Below are 20,010 nucleotides of genomic sequence, written 5' to 3' on the forward strand. Positions count from 1 at the left end.
AACATAACGAATTTTCTGCCCTGGACGTCAAAAGCATATTTAATTCAATCTTAGTATCTTTCAAATCCTTGAGGACCTGCGGATCTGGGTGTTTTGTATGGCTCTCAGATAGGGAGCTTAGTTTAGACTGAAGGGTGATCATTTTAACGTCCCTTTCCCGCTTGCGTCTCGCCGCGACACTTATCAACGTGCCTCTGAGGGTCGCCTTGTGAGCCTCCCATAGAGTTAACTGGGATTCCACAGAGCCTGTGTTGATTTCAAAGAATTGGTTGATTTCTTTACCAATGTGTTCGCATATATCAGGGATTTTTAAGAGGGATTCATTGAGTTTCCAGTTTGCCCCCAGTCTGCCATGTTTAATTTGATTATACCTTAGCTCAACAGGTGCATGGTCTGACCATGAAATATCATGGATTACCGCACGGGCGACCAGCGGGACCAGTCTACTAGAAACGAAGAAGTAGTCGATTCTACTATATGAGTTGTGAGGGTGGGAGTAAAACGTGTAATCTCTCTCCAGCGGGTGCAACTCTCTCCAAATATCCGCTAGATGGTTCTTCCGGAGGCCTGAGGTCAGGGAGAGTCTCTCGCTTTTTTGTTACTCTCTTTGGGGGTGCTGGATCTATCTAGTGCTGGCGGAAGGGCTATGTTAAAATCCCCTGCAATAATAATATGGCCCTGTGCCCAGGTATTCAGGGTTTGGAAGAAGGTATCAAAGAATTTTTCGTCTTGCTCGCAGGGAGCGTACACGGCTGCTAGAGTAATAGGTTGCTCATGTATGGAACCCGTTAGGATGATGTAGCGACCTTCCTTATCTTTTTTAACTGTTATAACGTTAAAGGGTATCTTGTTGTGGAAAAGTATAGCAATTCCCCTCTTTTTTTCAGGGGCTGATGAGAGGAAGAACTGCGAGTATTGCTTATCCATGAAACGGGGGGAGCTTTTGTCGCTAAAATGAGTTTCTTGGAGCATCAATATGTCGGCACCCCGCCTTTTATATTCTGTGAATGCTATCTTGTGTTTTAAGGGGCTGTTGAAACCCTTTACGTTATGTGAAATGATGTTAAGGGCCATCTAGTGGAAGTGGGTGTGTAGGGCGTATCATGAGCCATAGTCTTACCCCGTTCCTAGGGCCGAGATATCCGTCTGATGGATTGACTGATGATGTGGAGATGTCTTTACCACATATTCCCTTGCCGTCCGCTCCTCTTTCTTCTGGGGGCGGGGGTTGGGGGAAGTGGGAGGCCAGGCCCCAGGGAGGGGGGACACATGAAGGTAGGAAGGGGCAGGGGAACATATAACATACAACGAACAAAGAGACAAAAATGACAGCGTAAACAGTGTGTTTCTGACAGTGAATATACATAGAATTGAGAAGATCTCATCTGGGATGGACCCAGAGAGATCCTTATGCCCATAGGTATGGCCTGACAGACCGTCCGTAACGGTGGACTTGTCTGTGTTTCCTGAGGGACCAGCCTCCTAGGGACTAGGATACGACCCATTACTGGGAAATGGGTCGAGATAGGAGAAGCCTGCAGCGGGGGTAGCCCCCGCCAGCGCGTCTTAAAGCATTATTTATATAAACTTATACCAGCAATACATCAACTAATAACTTTTGTAAATAATAAAAACTTTTACAAACACCTCAAACGACAACACTCAGAGGGGTATCGTGAGCAACTATAAGGATATGTGGTAAATTATATGTATAGTATTTTTGACTGACAATATGACACAAAATGGAGCAGTTTAGTTTATGTGGGTCTTATAGCAGAAGATTACATGGGCAGTGTAGTCGCTGCATCACTTAAATTGTAAGCTCTCCAGGGCAGGGATTTCCGTTCCTATTGTCTGATTTTGTTTGTTGCACTTATTGCATTATAATTCCCGCTGAGTACATTGTGGGCCTTATATAAATAAAGACATACATACATGGGCATCTACAGTATCTTTACACTATAGATTGCTGTCTGGTTTAGTTGATATTATTAACACACTAATATGATAGACCAGGAGTTCCTTAACTTTACTTTTCATGGACATTTTCAGTGTTAATTATTTGGAGGATGTACATGTATCCTTGAATAATGTAGGGGAGAGCAAACTTTTTATGCCGAGCCCCCCTTTTCATCTATGAAATTTCTCGGGCCCCCCTGCATGATGTAATCAAAATCACATGACGTCAGCGCACGTGAGCTGGTTCAGCCAATAAGGGCAAACCAGCTTTGTGACGCTTCGGCCACGCCCCCGCAACACGTCTACAATCTCCTGCAGCCAAGTTCACAAGTCGCTTGGGCTGCAGGCGTGCGCGCAGGTGTATACTAGTATTGGATCACTGTTTATTTTATTGTTGGCTGGCATCTGGTAATATGTTTTTTTCTGGTGCACAAAGGCAATCCATTTGAGGGGGCAGCCCCCCCCCCTGCCTTTTTTCCCCTTCCCCTCTGTTTTTTCCTTCTCTCATTTGCTTTCCCTAGTGTCATCCACTCTAATTTACCAGTTTTATGTATTATTTATTTATTCCCGTTTTAAATGTTGATCAGGGACCCCCATACTCAAACTCAAGGGGGGTACTGATGGATCTCCCCTGCTGATCAATAATCCCAAGTGACCCCCACTGACCAAAAGAAAAACCCTCAGCCCCCCAAAACTTATCCTCCTCCCAAGCCCCTCAATACTGCCATCTCTGTCTGACCTTCATCCCTCCGTTTAGCTGGGTTTGGAGGGGGGGAGCGCTCCGTTGATCTCTTCCTGGTGCTGCTGGAGCTCCCTGGAGATAGGTGATCATGAGGCAGGGGCCTGCTCCGGCTCCTCCAGGAGCTGGAAGACCCTGCTACCAATGGGTGTGAAGCTCATTGGTCTGAAAGAGAAACCACCTCCTCCCCCGCCAGAATTTCCCTCCTCTCCCCTCTTTCCCAGCAGACACAGCAAAGCGTGCAGCTGCAGCATCAATCACTCCACGGTGCCGCCCAGACCTGCAGCGGGTTTGTCACTGCGCTGGGGCGTGCTCCTCCTCTGGCCTCTTTGGAGCCATTTCTCTTCAGCCTCCGTCCTTCCGCAGCCCCCGCGCACATCATGATATTGGCCGCCAGCTAAAGTGACCAGATTTTAAAAAGTTAAAACCGGGACACATCAAAAAAAGTATTTATCACAAATTACATCACTTAAGAATAAATATTATGATATTTGTCTAATAGTTTCCCCATTTAAGCTGTATTATTAATCTCTCTCTCCCCGCCGCTTCAGGACCTCTCTCCCCTCTTCCACAGTCTCACACTCCTCTCCCCCAGTCTCTCCATCTCCCAGTATTTCTCACTCAATCTTCAGTGTCTCTCTATCCCTCCCCTCAGTGTCTCTCCCTCCCCCCACTCTGTTTCCCTCCCCCCAGTGTGTGTCTCTCTCTTTATCCCTCCCCCTAGTGTCTCTCTCACTCCCACCAGTGTCTTTCTCTCACTACCCTCAGTGTCTCTCCCTACCTCCGTGTTTCTCACTCTCTCCCTCCCCCCTAGTCTCTCTCACTCTCCCTCCCCTCAGTGTCAATCGCTCCCTCCCCTACTCTCTCTTTTCCTCCCCCAGTGTCTCTCTTTCTCACTCCCCCTAGTGTCTCCCTGCCTCCCCCCAGTGTCTATCTCACTCTCCCTCCCCCCAGTGTTTTTCTCACACTCTCCCTCCAGCCATTTTCTCTCCCTCCTCCCAGTGTCTCTCCCTCCCCACATCCCCTTACCCCATGACGCCCCCCTTCCCATGACGCACCTTCACCTCTCATCCCCCCTCTCCATGACAACCCCTCACCCAACCTCCCCATGACAACCCCTCACCCAACCTACCCATGACACCCTCTCACCCCCCCCCTCCCCATGACACACCCTCACCCTCTCACACTCACGCTCTCATCACGCTGCATGCAACAAGGAGGATCTGCAAGAGCTGTGCAGCACAGCGCCATCTAATGACCGAAAGAGAAATTGCAGCTACCGACTGCTTTTCTCTCTGCTCCAGGCAAAATCGCCGCCAGCCACCTGCGCCCCCCCCTAAACAATTTTGCGCCCCCTCTGGTTTGCGCACCGCTGGACTAATAATTTATACATATATAAATACAGGTTATATATGTGTAACGGATTTTCTGACCTGGCCTGGCCTGACCCACCCAATCTCACATTGGCCCCTGTGGTCTAACCAGTCCCCATTACATGGTAGTGTCTGGTGGTGCACCTGTTGGCAACAGGACTCCTGAGTCTCCCGCATGATGTTGTGTGGGGATTGCCAACCCAGACAGGTTCCCTGCCCTCCCTGGCAACACCCATGACAGGGGCTCATCTGGATCCACGGGGTCTGATAATATCTCTGGACCCATTGGTTCTAAGTGATTCTGGCATATCTGAAACCACCTCTCTTGCATTTCCCTCTTCCTTTGTTCGGGCGTAAATTCCCCTTTAGCCCACCAATAGTCCACTACGTCCTCTCTCTCTAATAGGAACCGCGTACGGTCCATCCACCCCACATATCCCTCGAATAAGGGAGCCCACCACCGGGTCTCCTTGAGTTTCTCGGACCCAGACTCTAGAGAGTCTCCCTCCTCGGTATCCCCCCAGGAGAATACCCCAGAGGTCCCTGCTGAGCGGGGCCTAGACCATCTCTCTTGTTTTGGTCTCTCCTCTAGCTTTACAATGGCCACGTTAGGCACCCATCTGGATTCAGATACCTTCCCCAATTGCCCTCCACCCCTAGACCCACCGTCGGATGCATAACTGCCCAGTCTCTCCCCAGTCCGTTCCTCACCGATTCCCAAGGACCCTTCCGGCATCCCCAAACTGGACGTGGACCCCCGGGAAAAGGTGACTGGGACAGGGGCTTTATCTAGGGCATGGGGTTGGGCGTAAGGGCGAGCAATTGGTATCCGCGGGGTTCCGACCCACTCTCTACCTTCGGATTGTCCCATGGTAGTTACATGGTAGTGTCTGGTGGTGCACCTGTTGGCAACAGGACTCCTCAGTCTCCCGCATGATGTTGTGTGGGGATTGCCAACCCAGACAGGTAGCTGAGGTAGTGTGTTTGAGTCCTACCTAGATCCAGTGCAGCGCCTCCATCTCATCAGGATCCCAGCGTCCGCTTGTGGATGGTCCTGGTGAGGAACTCCTCTGTGGTGCACCCCTCTGTGTAATCACTCCACACTTACACACGAGGGTATCTTTTAACAGGATCATCTTTATTGACGTACGGCGGGCCAACTGCCCCTCGCAGCGGGTATTCTTAGCCCCTCATGTTCACCGCACTTCCCTCTGAAAGGTATTTCTTCCCTTAATTGGTGGATTCCCTATCTCCCCTCAGAGAGATCTTCCCTGTGCCAGGTCCCTGGTCACAGTGTCATGAACTGTCCTTTCAAGTCTCAACACAGACTTGTTTCTTTAACCTTTCCTCCAACACCTCCAATACACAAGACCTAACTTTTGAGCAGTGCTGTGCCTTATGTATCCTCTGGGGGCTGGCATAACTCTGACATCACTAATCATGGATTCAGAACTTATGACCACTCCCATCCATACATAGGGCACCTCACCAGGGTATGAGGGCAAACCTCCATAATTACTGCTGGCATGCCCATAACTTACCATGCCTTACTGTCAGCAGGAGAGATGACTGCAGCCATTTTACAGCATGGTTACATTCTCCCCATGGTGAATCCCACCGACCCGGCTTCCCCAAACTGGACGTGGACCCCGGGAAAAGGTGACTGGGAAAGGGGCTTTATCTAGGGCATGGGGTTGGGGGTAAGGGCAGGCAATTGGTATCCGCGGGGTTCCGACCCACTCTCTACCTTCGGATTGTCCCGGATCACTGCGCGGACGCTCCGCCGGCTGAGCCTCACCCTTCTCGGCTCGCCTCACGGCCTGCCAGCTCTTGGTCTTCAGAGGTGATCGGGAACCGCTGCCCGATCGCCGAAGCGTTGGCGTTCTCCTTCCGGTCGCTCCGCTACCTCCGCCAGAAGGGGCTTTATCTAGGGCATGGGGTTGGGCGTAAGGGCGAGCAATTGGTATCCGCGGGGTTCCGACCCACTCTCTACCTTCGGATTGTCCCATGGTAGTTACATGGTAGTGTCTGGTGGTGCACCTGTTGGCAACAGGACTCCTCAGTCTCCCGCATGATGTTGTGTGGGGATTGCCAACCCAGACAGGTAGCTGAGGTAGTGTGTTTGAGTCCTACCTAGATCCAGTGCAGCGCCTCCATCTCATCAGGATCCCAGCGTCCGCTTGTGGATGGTCCTGGTGAGGAACTCCTCTGTGGTGCACCCCTCTGTGTAATCACTCCACACTTACACACGAGGGTATCTTTTAACAGGATCATCTTTATTGACGTACGGCGGGCCAACTGCCCCTCACAGCGGGTATTCTTAGCCCCTCATGTTCACCGCACTTCCCTCTGAAAGGTATTTCTTCCCTTAATTGGTGGATTCCCTATTTCCCCTCAGAGAGATCTTCCCTGTGCCAGGTCCCTGGTCACAGTGTCATGAACTGTCCTTTCAAGTCTCAACACAGACTTGTTTCTTTAACCTTTCCTCCAACACCTCCAATACACAAGACCTAACTTTTGAGCAGTGCTGTGCCTTATGTATCCTCTGGGGGCTGGCATAACTCTGACATCACTAATCATGGATTCAGAACTTATGACCACTCCCATCCATACATAGGGCACCTCACCAGGGTATGAGGGCAAACCTCCATAATTACTGCTGGCATGCCCATAACTTACCAGGCCTTACTGTCAGCAGGAGAGATGACTGCAGCCGTTTTACAGCATGGTTACATATGTATCAATTGAAGATCCTTCTTTGTAGACGTTCTGGTATCTAAGGTGTAGCAACCTTAGTCAATAAGAACACAGAGCGAATTCTCTCCCAGATTTATTCAGAGACAAGTTCAGAGCACAGCATCACAGCATCAAATTATACAGGCATCCTTAGCACAGGTTATGGATGGAGAATTATTCAATTATAGGCCGTTGTAAATCCTAACATGAGTCTGATAATTCTGACAACTCTAATAATTCTGAAGTCTCCTCCCACAAGTCCACATCTTTATACCCTATTATCGGATTTCCGATAAAGCCAAATAAGTACTTGTTTTTCCCAAAAGTGTTACTTTTCCAGGTGTGCCTCATCAAATTGTGTCATACATTCCTACTGTGTCTCATCCTCATTATTTCTTAACCTGTTTAACCTTTCTTGATACCTGGCAATATCCTGTTTTTCCAATTATCTCTTCTGATATCCTTGAACTTCATCCCAGAATTTTATCTCTTAATGGTCATACATTTTGGCACGATATATTTCTTTTAATAAAACCATTTTCCCTTTTTAACTTCATATGTACCAGATAATTATAAAGAGACAATATGGCGTCTCTCTGGTTTTAGATATACATGTAAAAATAGTGTGCAAGATATATTTGTATTTCAAAATATGTGAAGAGATCTCATACTATATCTCTTTATAAGTTTCAGGTTTGGCTTTCTTTTGTCTAGTTAATATCACACCATTCTTCAGTCCCCCCTTTAGTTCATAAACGAACCTGCATTAATGAACTACCCTTTTGTTCCTCTGAATACAAGAGATCTCCGAGTCTCATGGTCGTCCGCTATGAGGCTTCGAGTAGATCCCACCAAACCTTTCAACTTACAGTACAAATACAGAAGTATGACAAACATTAAAATCATAGATAAAAAGAGTACGATTATAGGGTGCAACATAAACTGTAGTATACCTGCACCTATTCCCTTGTTTGGTCCTTTCTGTAGTACAGATGTCCACCAGGAAATGTCATGTGACTCATATTCCTTTCGTATGTGTAACAATTCCTTAGTATTGTGGTCTAGGATTGCCTTGGCTTGTCCTAACTCTTTGTTACCTCTGTCAATCACTTCTTTCAGATTGTCGGCTTCAATCAACCATTGATACATTTCTTTCCCAAAACCAAGATGTTCCACCCAACCTTTTGGTCTATTGTATTCAAGATTGTGTGTGCTTTTTTGTATTATTGGGGCTCTAATAATACCATAACGTCCTTTCATCAGGATGGTTGTGTTCAGAGTACACCACAAACCTTTCTCAACCCACTTGATTACTGAACAATCATGTGTGTGGATTTCTTGTGGTCCATACATCTCCTGATTCCAACAGAATTTTCCTGCCCCTAAATACCAAACAGGAGTTAAGGGAGAGTTAGTAACCCTAACTGTGCATTTGTCTTTCTGCCAACACCACGACATATTTCTATAGGTTGTGACTCCTAAAGCACACAGATAATCTCCATTTATCTTTTCGCAGTTGTCTACATCTACTTCGTAGTAGTTAGTTGTGTAGTAGTTAGTTACGTCATCATATCTGGTGAGTATCTTGATATATTGTAGACCTTCTGGTCTTTCTAACTTGGTCCAGTGTCTGCTCTGGATAATACCCATATCAACCATTCTTATCAAAGTATAATCCGTCCAGTACACAGGTATCAAGCTTTCAAAGTAACAATTCTCATATCGCTTTTGTTTATCCTTAGCTCTACATCCCATCCATGCTACCTTCCACCATTTGATATGTTGGCGGGCATAGGTACTTATTTGTGGATGTTCTGTAGCTATTTCCCATGGCCAGTGTCCTGACAGTAATGTCTGAAGCATTAACTTAGCATTTGTGTACATTTCCTGTTGTAAGTGGATACACATCATGCTTTTCCCAGTATCATTGGCTAATCTGGAGATTATTGTGGTTATATTCAAATATCCCGCTGTCATGGACCTGTATATAGCCGTTTGTACTTTAGCTTGAGAATGTATTATGCTCTGTTGGACGGCTGAAGCATATACATCTAGGTCAGCATGTTTGCTTCCTAATTTTGCCATATGTGCTAATCTGCTAGATAGGGTTTCAATGTCAATACCATTAAGAACTCCTGATACAGCTCCTACTCCTCCCAGAACCGTATCATACCATTCTCTTCTCTTTCGGGCGTATCCTGTGGTGTGAGAATCTAACCATTGACCAAAATTATACTGAGCTGTCCTAACATAGGGACCACATTGTTTATCATGGTTAGTAATATTCCAATCAGACATGTTGACATGCCAGGTGTGAAGCCCAAACCTTACTTCCATTGCTAGGACACCTGGACTGTCTGCATGTATCTGAATTGGATTGTCAGTCTGTTTTACCTGTACGTCTTTAAGACACTTGAGTGAACCGTTAGTAACATAGGTCCATTCATGTGAATTAAATTCAATTCGTAAGATCCGTCCGGACCAACGATATCGGTCATGGATAAATCTTCCCACAGAAATATCCCATGGTCTTAAAAATGAATCATAACCTCTTCCTTGTATGTTAAAAGGCCATACCGTTTTCTGTAAAGTACACCATGTACGTTCTTCCCCATTTATAACACGTGTCCCTTCCTTCCTTGTCTGACTGGTCCTTTTCATATATCGGGAAGGTATGTAAGTTTCTCCCTCTGGAATTAACTGACACATTCCTGAGATGCGTGTAGGCATAGTGTACTCTACTGAAATTTGAATACGAGTGTTTGCTATGCTTGTCATGTTACATTTCCCAATTAATCCAATATTACCCGTCATATTAGCCCATATAACCACTCTTCCACTGCCGTTTCCTGTTGTCTGTATGCATACTCTGTCATTATTGTCCATGCAGATTCGTCAGTGGAGTTTAAATACGGTGGGTCACAGTGACGTATGGTGTACCAAAAGAGACCTCGGTCAATGTATTCACATCTTTCTCTGTCATCTAGACCTAGTCCTGCAATGTGTTCACACATAAGAATACATATTATTGTGTAACATAGTGTTTGTGTTATGGTGTGAGATGTGGCACCATATTGAGTGTTATATGATTTGTTTCGTGGCAGTGGTTTGCTTATTGTGTCAATCGGTATAGTCTTTTTCATTCCCGATTGGAATTCTTCATTCACACTTCTTGGTTGTGTTGTCATCACTGGTGTTGGTTCCGGTTCAGTTGTCATCTCTGGTTCCGGTTCAGGAATTAGTCTCTGTACTTCATGGAATGGAAGGGTTGGGGTCCCGAAGAGCCGTTGGTACCATGGCTGCGGTGGTACTTGTGGGGTACCAACATCAGATCGTCTGGGGTCATCTGGTACCATATGGTGAGGGTATCCAAAGAACTTTCGGTACATCCACTCCGGATCCATATCCTGAAAAACAACAAGTACAGCATCACTCCTTATCAGTGGCAACCTGAAGTGGCAGAAGCCTGCCTTTGTACAATTTGCATTGATCAATGTGTACCCACATAGTGGTACCTTTATGAGGTTTACAACCTTTGCTGTGTCTCTGAGACACTTTTTCCACATGTATCACTGTAGAGCCCAATTTATCAAGAATTTTGTATGGGCCTTCCCAATTTGCCTCCCAGGGGCCTGGTTTACGAAATGTCTTTATCATAACCATCCCCCCTTTGATAAATTTGTCAGCACCGTTGGCGGTAGTAGCAACTGGTTTTGTCATGTTGCAAGCTGCAAATTGAGACAAACTTTGAAGTTGTGTCTGTAAATCTTTCAACCATTCTGATCGTGCAGCCGCTGCGATCATTGGTCCAGATAAAGTTGGTTCATTAGGAAACCACACTGGCATTTTTCTTCCTGTCATGAGTTCAAATGGAGACACTTGTGTTGCCTGAGATGGTGTTGCCCTAATGCTTAATAATACTGCGGGGATGTGTAGGGCCCAATCTTTACCTTGGTCTAAAAGGCATTTGCGTATGCGTGTCTTGAGTGTACGGTTCATACGCTCTACTATTCCTGCAGATTGTGGATGGTAGGGTATGTGGAATCTCTGTTATATTCCCAGTAAACCACATAGGGCCATTGTGATGTTTCCTACAAAATGTGGGCCGTTATCACATTCCATTACCTTTGGAAAACCCCAATGACTGAAAATATGAGTCCACAGGGCCTTGGCTGTTGTTAGAGCAGTGCAATTACGCACAGGGATAACCTCAGGCCATTTAGTGAATACATCTACAACCACCAACCCATAGGCATACCCACCCTTAGCTTTTGGAAGTGGGCCTATAAAATCAATTTGGATGTTTTCCCATGGTCCACCTGCGATAGGTACTCTCTGTACCTGGGGCTTTTGACCCTTAGGTCTCGGATGTGTTTGGGCACAGATAAAACATTCGGCACAAACATTTTTACATGTCTGCACTAGTGTGGCACTCCAAAACTTGTCTTGCATTACTTTAGTTAACAAATCTGTGCCAATGTGACCCATTGTGTCATGATTGTACTTGACTAATAAAGGCTCTAAATGTGCAGGCAAAATGGGTAGTAAGCAACCCGTGTTAGTTTGTTTACACAAAATTCCTTCCTGATCAGATAATGAAGTGTCAGTGGACATTGTGTTTCTCAAATGTTTGATGTTGGGGTCTTTTGCCTGTTCTCCTTCAAATGCAACTGACTCAATAAAAACTGTGGGTAGGCCCTTACTCACAGAGCTAATATCCTGTATTCTCACTATAGGATATAAAATTTCCCCATATCTGGCGGCATCCTTGGCTGCAATGTCCGCCTCAAAGTTTCCCATAATTATAGGATCCTCTGAAATTCCTTGATGAGCTTTTACTTTTAACACTGCTACTCTGTCAGGTGAATCAAGGCCTTCCTGGTACAGTTTTTCTAGTATGGCTGCATGTTGTAAGCCTTTACCTGATGCATCAACTAAAGCTCGTTTACACCACAGAGGTAAGTGTTCTGTTAATGCTCGCACTACATATGAGCTATCACTGTAAATGTTTATCTTTCCTTCCACATTCTCAATAACCCATTTAACAGCTTCAAGCTCAGCACGCTGTGCGGAGTATGAAGGTGGCAGCTGGAATTTAAACATTTTCTTTCCCTCAGGGTCGTTCACCGCAAACCCTGTCCAAAACTGCCCATCCTCCCAGTAACGAGCTCCATCTACAAATACAGCAGGAGCCGTCTCATCCTTTTCCTTAGCAAAGGGAGAGGCTTTTTCCCGCTGGACTTGAGTGTGACAATCGTGTAATGTACCCTCGTACTGCATAAGCTGAGGTTGAATGTATTTGGCATTGTGATCTACCTTAATCATTTTGTCTTGTAGCTTTGTGAGCCAGTGGGCGTATCGCTGGTTTGACACTCCCTTTACTTGATTTTGTAACAGCATTTTCAATGGAGTGTGTGGAGTTTGAATGCAAATCTTGTTAAATCCCACAATATGCTCCGTTGCATTAACAGCCCAATGTACAGCCATTAACTGTTTTACACACTCAAACATGCCTTTCTCTACCGGGGACAGCACCCGAGAGAAATATCCCAGAATACGAACAGATCCCAAAGGATCTTGTTGTAACAGGACTGCACTGATGGCAGTGTCAGAAGCATGTACTTGAATGGCAAACTCTTCTGATTTCCTCACAGTTCCCAAAATTGAAGCTGTGGACAGAGTATCACGTAACAATAACCAAGATTTGTGACATTCATCGGTTCACCGTAATCCCTCTGGCAAAGGTTCCCCTTTAAGCAAATCATACAGTGGTCGGGCAATTTCAGCAAACCCCTCAATAAATTCCCGGGAGAAATTAACAAGGCCCAGAAATTTCCTCAATCCTGTCATTGAATCAGGGCGGGGTAACTTACGTATGGCTTCTACTCTGTGTTCATGGGGTGCTTTTCCTCCACTAGAGATTTTTAACCCTAGGAAATTAACCGACCCCTGCAGCAGCTGTGCCTTAGAGGTGTTTAATTTCAATCCTGCCTCCATTAGAGCAGAAAAGACTCTATGCAAAATGGTTACATGTTCCTCCCTTGTAACAGTTTGTATCAACAGATCGTCAACATACTGTAAAATGGTATCCCCTAAGCCTAGAGGTTCCAGTACTCTAGCCAGAGCCTGGTGGAAATATGTTGGCGAACTATGAAAACCTTGGGGTAAAACGGTGAATGTATACTGTGTATCTCTGAAACTGAATGCAAAACGATATTGCGAATCTTGGCTTAATTTTACGGAAAAAAAACCATTATTAATGTCTAGGCAACTAAATACCGTGCAATTACCGTCTATTCGTGCTGTAATGTCTGGTGTGGAAGCTACCAAATGTGTGGCTGAAGGTGTGACCTTGTTGACAGCTCTTAAATCAATAGTAAGTCTCCAGCTTCCATCTGGTTTCCTTACAGGTCAAAGCGAAGAATTACACCGTGAATTACATGGCCTTATTACGCCCTGTTCTAGTAGCTGGTTAATTATCCTTTGTACAGGTTCTACAGCTTCCTCTGGGAATTTGTATTGTTTCACAGCTGGCGGATGGGGACCCGAGACAGTAACCTCCGTTTCCATGCGACCACAATCCATTCTGGAAGTTGCCCAAAACTTGGGATACAATTCCAGAAAGGGTTCTACTGCCTCGGGCGCTCCAGGAAGCCAGGGTTGTGCTATAATTACCCATACTTTGGAACGTGACTTGAAAGGTGTAAATGTATTTTCAATAGCATGTGTTTTTGTTCTAGAGGGCTGGACCCTCCAGATACACGTATTAGGATAATCAATAAGCCATCCTTCTCTCTGCATGACCTCTGAACCCAAGATAGTAGCATGCATAGCCTCCGTTTTCCACATTGCAACACAGATAACATGATCTTATAAATAAACCACTACCTCCGGGCACAAAACAGCCGGGGTAGCTTTGCCATTGAAGCTCACCAAGACCGCTTCTTCAGCAGCCTCGGGGACCCTCAAAGGCAAACCTGTTGTAGAAACGGATGCCCCACTATCAATTTCAACCTTTATCCCCTCTATCACTCCTAGGAGATGTGGTCTCCCGTCACCTGCTAAGGATATATTTGCAACAAATGACAGAGTGACAGGGGGGGCACACCCCTATGCTGAACTCACGGGGTTGCCCTTCTCCATATTTCCCATTCCCTGCTCCCCAGTCCCTACTATTGCTTCTAGCATTTTCTGTGCCTGGTGATAGGGACTTGTGTTTGGCATGGGGTTGTGTTGGTCTTTATATTGTGGTACTGGTGCGGGGGGTGAATACTGTTGTTGCATAGGGGGCATGGGTGGTGCTGTGGGCTGTGGGGGTCCCCTATGCTGTGGGTAAAGCCCATTCTCATTACCCTCTGATCCCCCTTTGTACCCTTCTTGTGCCTGATCATACATCAAAGATCTCCAATCCCTTCTCATGTGTCCTGGCTTGCCACAATAATAACATACAAAAGGAGCATTTTGTCCCTGTCCTCCCCGCCCCCTCCCCATACCTCTTCCTCTACCACGTCTGGCGTTTGGATTGTATGTGGGATTAGGGTAGGTCGGGTTGTAGTCATTACCATAGGCATAAGGACCTGTATTATTATACCCAAAAAGTTGTCTCAATTGTGTTCCCCCCTCTGAAACCAACCCTTTGTTTATCAAAACTTGTGCAGCTGCTTCTACACTTGGGGCTGCCATAGCCAACACTTTTATGGCAGGGTCAAATTCCCTTATTTTCTGCAAAAACTCAATTATGCATTGCTTGTTATCTTCCTCAGTCATTTGTACAGACTCTTTCCCCATAACCAATTTCCAAGCATTTTCCCAGCTTATAGCACATGCCTGTAGATCATCATGTGGACCAATTTTAAAGGAATCCAGGGCAGTATGTCCCAGTTGGGGTACTCCCGTGACAGCCTTTACAATGGTGCGCAATGTCTGACCTGCATTCATGTATGTATTGGTACCCAAACCTGCTGTACCTTCTTCTATGGGTTTTCCCACCTGTTCTACCTTGTTAGCAACATGCAATGGGAGCCACAAAATCAGTGCTTGGCAAGCTATCTGATCTGACCAATTTAGCCTGCGTCTCCATCCCTCAAAACATTCCATATTCTGAAAAGGTCCCTTAGCATTGTCATAAGGTGTTATAGATTTGACTGCCTTCATAATATTCTGACCTCCTGTCAGTGTGTCAATGTCTGGTGCAGGTGAGGGTGTGGAAGTCTTTCTAGGCATAGGGAATCCCTTGGGAGTTAAAGGAGAGGCAAGAAAATCTTTGCTTGCAAACCCTTTAAACTCAGACTCTACATTAGTGGATTCCCTAAACCTTTTAATGCAATCATCTTTGTGTTGTAACTGGGCTTGCAGTTCCCTCAGTTCATTTTGTAACTGATGTATGTGTTGATTGGCTCCTTCTCTATACTCGGCGTATTCTTTCATCGTAATCTTATGCTGTTGCCTTAAAGTTTCAAAGTCCTCATTATGCGGTTCCCTATCCACTTCCTGGGCTGCTTCCTCCCCCTCTCTCGTTTCTAACCCAGCAATTTTTCTTGTGTGTAAATTACTTCTAATAGTCATCTGATACTGCAAGAATTTTAATTGACGCCATAAGTCAGGACATCGTGTGCACTTTGGATCAGTTTGTACAGCCTGCGCATAGCTTTGAATTAAAGCTGTACCTGTCATTTGCTGTTCATAAATAAAAACCAGTTTAGTCAATAGCTGGAATTTTTTTATGTTCTTATTCTTGCTTAATTTTTTTGCATCAATATCTTTAAAAGCATTCATAACCTGTTTCAACAGAGAGTACCACAAATCTGCACAACCCACATTCTCTGGGGGTGTGAGGGGTAATTTACTCTGATTAGCCTGTTCTTGGATAAAATCCATACTGTAAATTAAGTGAATCAACGTTACTCACGTACTGTTTTAGTGATGCTGCCTCTAGGAGCCCTGGCGCTGGAAGATCCTTGTCGATTAGGATCCTCACAAGCTCTACCAGGCTTTCAAAATGCAGGCGATCAACTCCTTGCGAATCCTCGATTGCACAGACCTGGAGTGTCTCTCCGTGATCGCGTTTGGTCTTGGTGGCCACCAATAAATTCCACTGGTCAGGGATATCCGTCCGATGCTTTTTTCTTTCTTTTCCTCAGGTTCTTTTATCCGGACCCCTACTCACACGATCGTGGGTGAGAGGAAGAAGGACTCGCCCCTCCTGGGGCTCACCCCTTCTCCCCCCTTTGTGAGTAGAGTTAAGTCACGGACTCGGGCACTGGCTCGCCATTGAAGATCCTTCTTTGTAGAGGTTCTGGTATCTAAGGTGTAGCAACCTTAGTCAATAAGAACACAGAGCGAATTCTCTCCCAGATTTATTCAGAGACAAGTTCAGAGCACAGCATCATAGCGTCAAATTATACAGGCATCCTTAGCACAGGTTATGGATGGAGAATTATTCAATTATAGGCCGTTGTAAATCCTAACATGAGTCTGATAATTCTGACAACTCTAATAATTCTGAAGTCTCCTCCCACAAGTCCACATCTTTATACCCTATTATCGGATTTCCGATAAAGCCAAATAAGTACTTGTTTTTCCCAAAAGTGTTACTTTTCCAGGTGTTCCTCATCAAATTGTGTCATACATTCCTACTGTGTCTCATCCTCATTATTTCTTAACCTGTTTAACCTTTCTTGATACCTGGCAATGTCCTGTTTTTCCAATTATCTCTTTCTTCTGATATCCTTGAACTTCATCCCAGAATTTTATCTCTTAATGGTCATACATTTTGGCACGATATATTTCTTTTAATAAAACCATTTTCCCTTTTTAACTTCATATGTACCAGATAATTATAAAGAGACAATATGGCGTCTCTCTGGTTTTAGATATACATGTAAAAATAGTGTGCAAGATATATTTGTATTTCAAAATATGTGAAGAGATCTCATACTATATCTCTTTATAAGTTTCAGGTTTGGCTTTCTTTTGTCAAGTTAATATCACACCATTCTTCATCAATGATTTCACTGTCAGAGCTGCTACAAATACATTTCAGGCCTTTGGGAACCACCAATATCATTAGGGGCCACTGGATGTCCATGGGACACAATTATAAAACCCTGGGTGAAGAGAATATTTTGTTAATTAAGTATTGGTGAAATAAATTCTTCAGTGTTTTGGATTTGTAATTTGCGTTCAGTTATTTGATTTACAGATTGAAAACATTTATTCTGTCTTTTTTGTTTACTTCTGTTAGAGATCGGCCTGAATGAGGAACAGAACTTGAGCTCTGATACATCCAGAATCAGTCTGACTCCTCGCAGCCCAGAAGTGCCAAAAAACAATGATTCCTGCCACATTTTAGACACATACAAGGAATCAGTGCCACATGATGGTGAATTTACAGACCTTGTACAGCACACAGCGGAGACGGACTCTAAATATGGGTCCAGCAAAAGGTATGAGAGAGATTTAAGAAGCCGTGGTGCTCAGCCTTTTCTCTGTCGTCAGTGTGGCAAAAGCTTCTCACTGGACAGGGACCTGCTCACACACCTTTGTGTCCCCACTAGAGAGCAAAACTTTACATGTACAGATGGTGGGAGCAGTTTCTCACTGAAGGGGAATCTTCTTCCACACCAGATGATTCAGACAGCAGTGACTCCTTTTACTTGTACAGTGTGTGGGAAACAGTTAAGTACTAAGTGGGCCCTCACCAATCACCAGATGGCTCATACAGGGGAGAAACCATTCACATGTACAGAGTGTGGGAAACAATTCACAGTTAAGCACAGTCTCCTCAGACACCACAGGATTCATGCAATAGATAAACCATTCACATGTTCAAAGTGTGGGATACAATTCAGAAGAATGAGCCACCTTCTCAGACACCAGATGATTCACACTGGAGAGAAACCATTCACATGTACAGAGTGTGGGAAACAATTCAGTACTATGAGCCGCCACCTCATACACCAGACGACTCATACTGGAGAGAAACCATTCACATGTACAGAGTGTAGTAAAAGCTTTTCTCTGAAGACACAGCTCCTCAACCATGAGCAGATTCATACAGGGATGAAACCATTCACATGTACAGAGTGTGGGAAACAATTCGGTACTAAGAGCGACCTATTCAGACACCAGAGGACTCATACTGGAGAGAAACCATTCACATGTTCAGAGTGTGGGAAACAATTCAGTACTAAGAGCGACCTCCTCAGACACCAGAGGACTCATAAATGAGAGAAACCATTCACATGTACAGAGTGTGGGAAACAATTCACAGTTAAGCACAGTCTCCTCAGACACCACAGGATTCATGCAATAGATAAACCATTCACATGTACAGAGTGTGGGAAACAATTCATAACTATGAGCCACCTCCTCAGACACCAGATGACTCATACTGGAGAGAAACCATTCACATGTAGAGAGTGTAGTAAAAGCTTTTCTCGGAAGACACAGCTCCTCAACCATGAGCAGATTCATACAGAAATAAACCATTCACATGTACAGAGTGTGGGAAACAATTCAGTACTCGAAAAAATCTCCTCATACACCAGATGACTCATACAGGGGAGAAACCATTCACATGTACAGAGTGTAGTAAAAGCTTTTCTCAGAAGACAGACCTCCTCATCCATGAGCAGATTCATACAGGGAAGAAACCATTCACATGTGCAGAGTGTGGGGAACAATTCCATATTAAGAGCATCCTTCTCACACACCAGATGACTCATACTGGAGAGACGCGATTCACATGTACAGAGGGTAGTAAAAGCTTTTCTCCGAAGACGCAGCTCCTCAAACATGAGCGGATTCATACAGGGGAGAAACCCTTCACATGTTAAGAGCAACCTCCTCAGACACCAGAGAATTCATACAGGAGAGAAATGATTCACATGTACAGAGTGTCGGAAAAGCTTTTCTCAAATGAGCCACCTCCTCACCCACCACAGGATTCATACACGGGAGAAACCATTTCCATGTACATAGTGTGGGGAAAGCTTTTCACAGAGGATCAGCCTCATTACACACATGAGGATTCATACATGAGATAAAATATGTGATTGTTCAAAGTAGGGTTGGGCAATATACCAGTAGCATAGTAATACTGCAGTAATAAAAATGGACGGTAACGCAATACTTGCCATTACTTCTTACCATGGCATTCCTATCAGCAGCTGCAGAGTGTGGGTGGGTCTGGCAGAGAGGCGTGGGGGTGGGGGCTGTGTCAGAGAGAGGACTTAGTGTGGGTCTGGTATAGACAGGGGAGTGGGAGCGAGTCTGGGAGCTCCTTGACTTTCACATGCTGCAGCTATAAGGAATCCTCCTGCTGGTAATCTCACCCCTCCATATTAACCACTTCCCCTCTGCCATGCCTCTTAACCCTTCCCTTCCACCATGACTCAACCCCTTTCTCTCCTCCCCCGTATTTCTCTTGGCTCTCACCCGTGCCTCTTGACCGCCTCCTTCCCCATGCCCATTAACCCACGCCTCCCCATGCCCTATTAATGTGTACAGGAGAAGGGGGTCGAGGGGGTAATTGTAAATTTTCTTACCAGGCACCCCAAAACTGGAACAACCACCGGAGACTCTCGCATCCAACACCAGTTTACATTCTTTCAAAACTAAGGTTGTCTCACATTTTAATCTAGTCTGTAACTGTTACATACGCCTATAATATATATTATCTTTAACTGTGCATGCAGTGCCTTGTATATAATGTATAACCTGTTCACTTATGTAACTGTATTTGTAACCATGTACTATTTGTCATCTTAACTTTATGCCCAGGACATACTTGAAAACGAGAGGTAACTCTCAATGTATTATTTCCTGGTAACACATTTTATAAATAAATAAAAATAAAATGGTGAAGAAAGGGGTCTTTAGTGTGGGTGTAGTTAGTGTAACATTTTCATTGAAACATTTTTTATTCTTAAAATTAAAATATACTAAAATGTATTTGCTTTTTTAAATTTTATTAAAAATTAAATGCATTTGTATAAGAAATGTTTCACAATTAATGACCTTGAACATTTTGAGGACTTTTGCTTTTTTCCTTTCTATTGGGTGTTAATATATTGCTGAATATTGTTATCACAATAAATTACTTAATACTCTTATGGTGGGAAGTATTTTTGTTATTGTCTAACCCTAGTTCAGGGTGTTGGAAACAATTCAGTACAAAGTGTGACCTCCTGTCACACCCAA

The 20,010-nt window shown here is 44.8% G+C and overlaps 2 protein-coding genes across 6 annotated transcripts in view; one reads left to right on the top strand and one right to left on the bottom strand.

The window, feature by feature from the left end:
* Positions 1 to 18,045, top strand: part of LOC142488033 (uncharacterized) — a 68,831-nt gene extending 50,786 nt beyond the window's left edge. For 4 of the 5 annotated variants that reach the window (XM_075588380.1, XM_075588382.1, XM_075588383.1 and 1 more), the window contains one exon: positions 17,051 to 18,045. In XM_075588380.1, the coding sequence (XP_075444495.1) occupies positions 17,051 to 18,036 (986 nt within the window). In that variant the 3' untranslated portion in view covers positions 18,037 to 18,045. The remainder of the gene's footprint in view (positions 1 to 17,050) is intronic. The other variant, XM_075588384.1, reaches the window with a different exon arrangement.
* LOC142488867 (protein NYNRIN-like) lies at positions 7,465 to 15,234 on the bottom strand. Its single transcript, XM_075589202.1, has 3 exons — positions 14,775 to 15,234; positions 9,758 to 12,476; positions 7,465 to 7,612 (listed from the first exon to the last, which is right to left on the bottom strand). The coding sequence occupies exons 1-2, from the start codon at positions 15,232 to 15,234 to the stop codon at positions 10,858 to 10,860; spliced, it is 2,079 nt and encodes a 692-aa protein (XP_075445317.1). The 3' UTR covers positions 7,465 to 7,612; positions 9,758 to 10,857.
* Positions 18,046 to 20,010: the final 1,965 nt, after the last annotated feature.

This window comes from Ascaphus truei, chromosome 2, assembly GCF_040206685.1.
Source record: "Ascaphus truei isolate aAscTru1 chromosome 2, aAscTru1.hap1, whole genome shotgun sequence".
Lineage (NCBI taxonomy): Eukaryota > Metazoa > Chordata > Amphibia > Anura > Ascaphidae > Ascaphus > Ascaphus truei.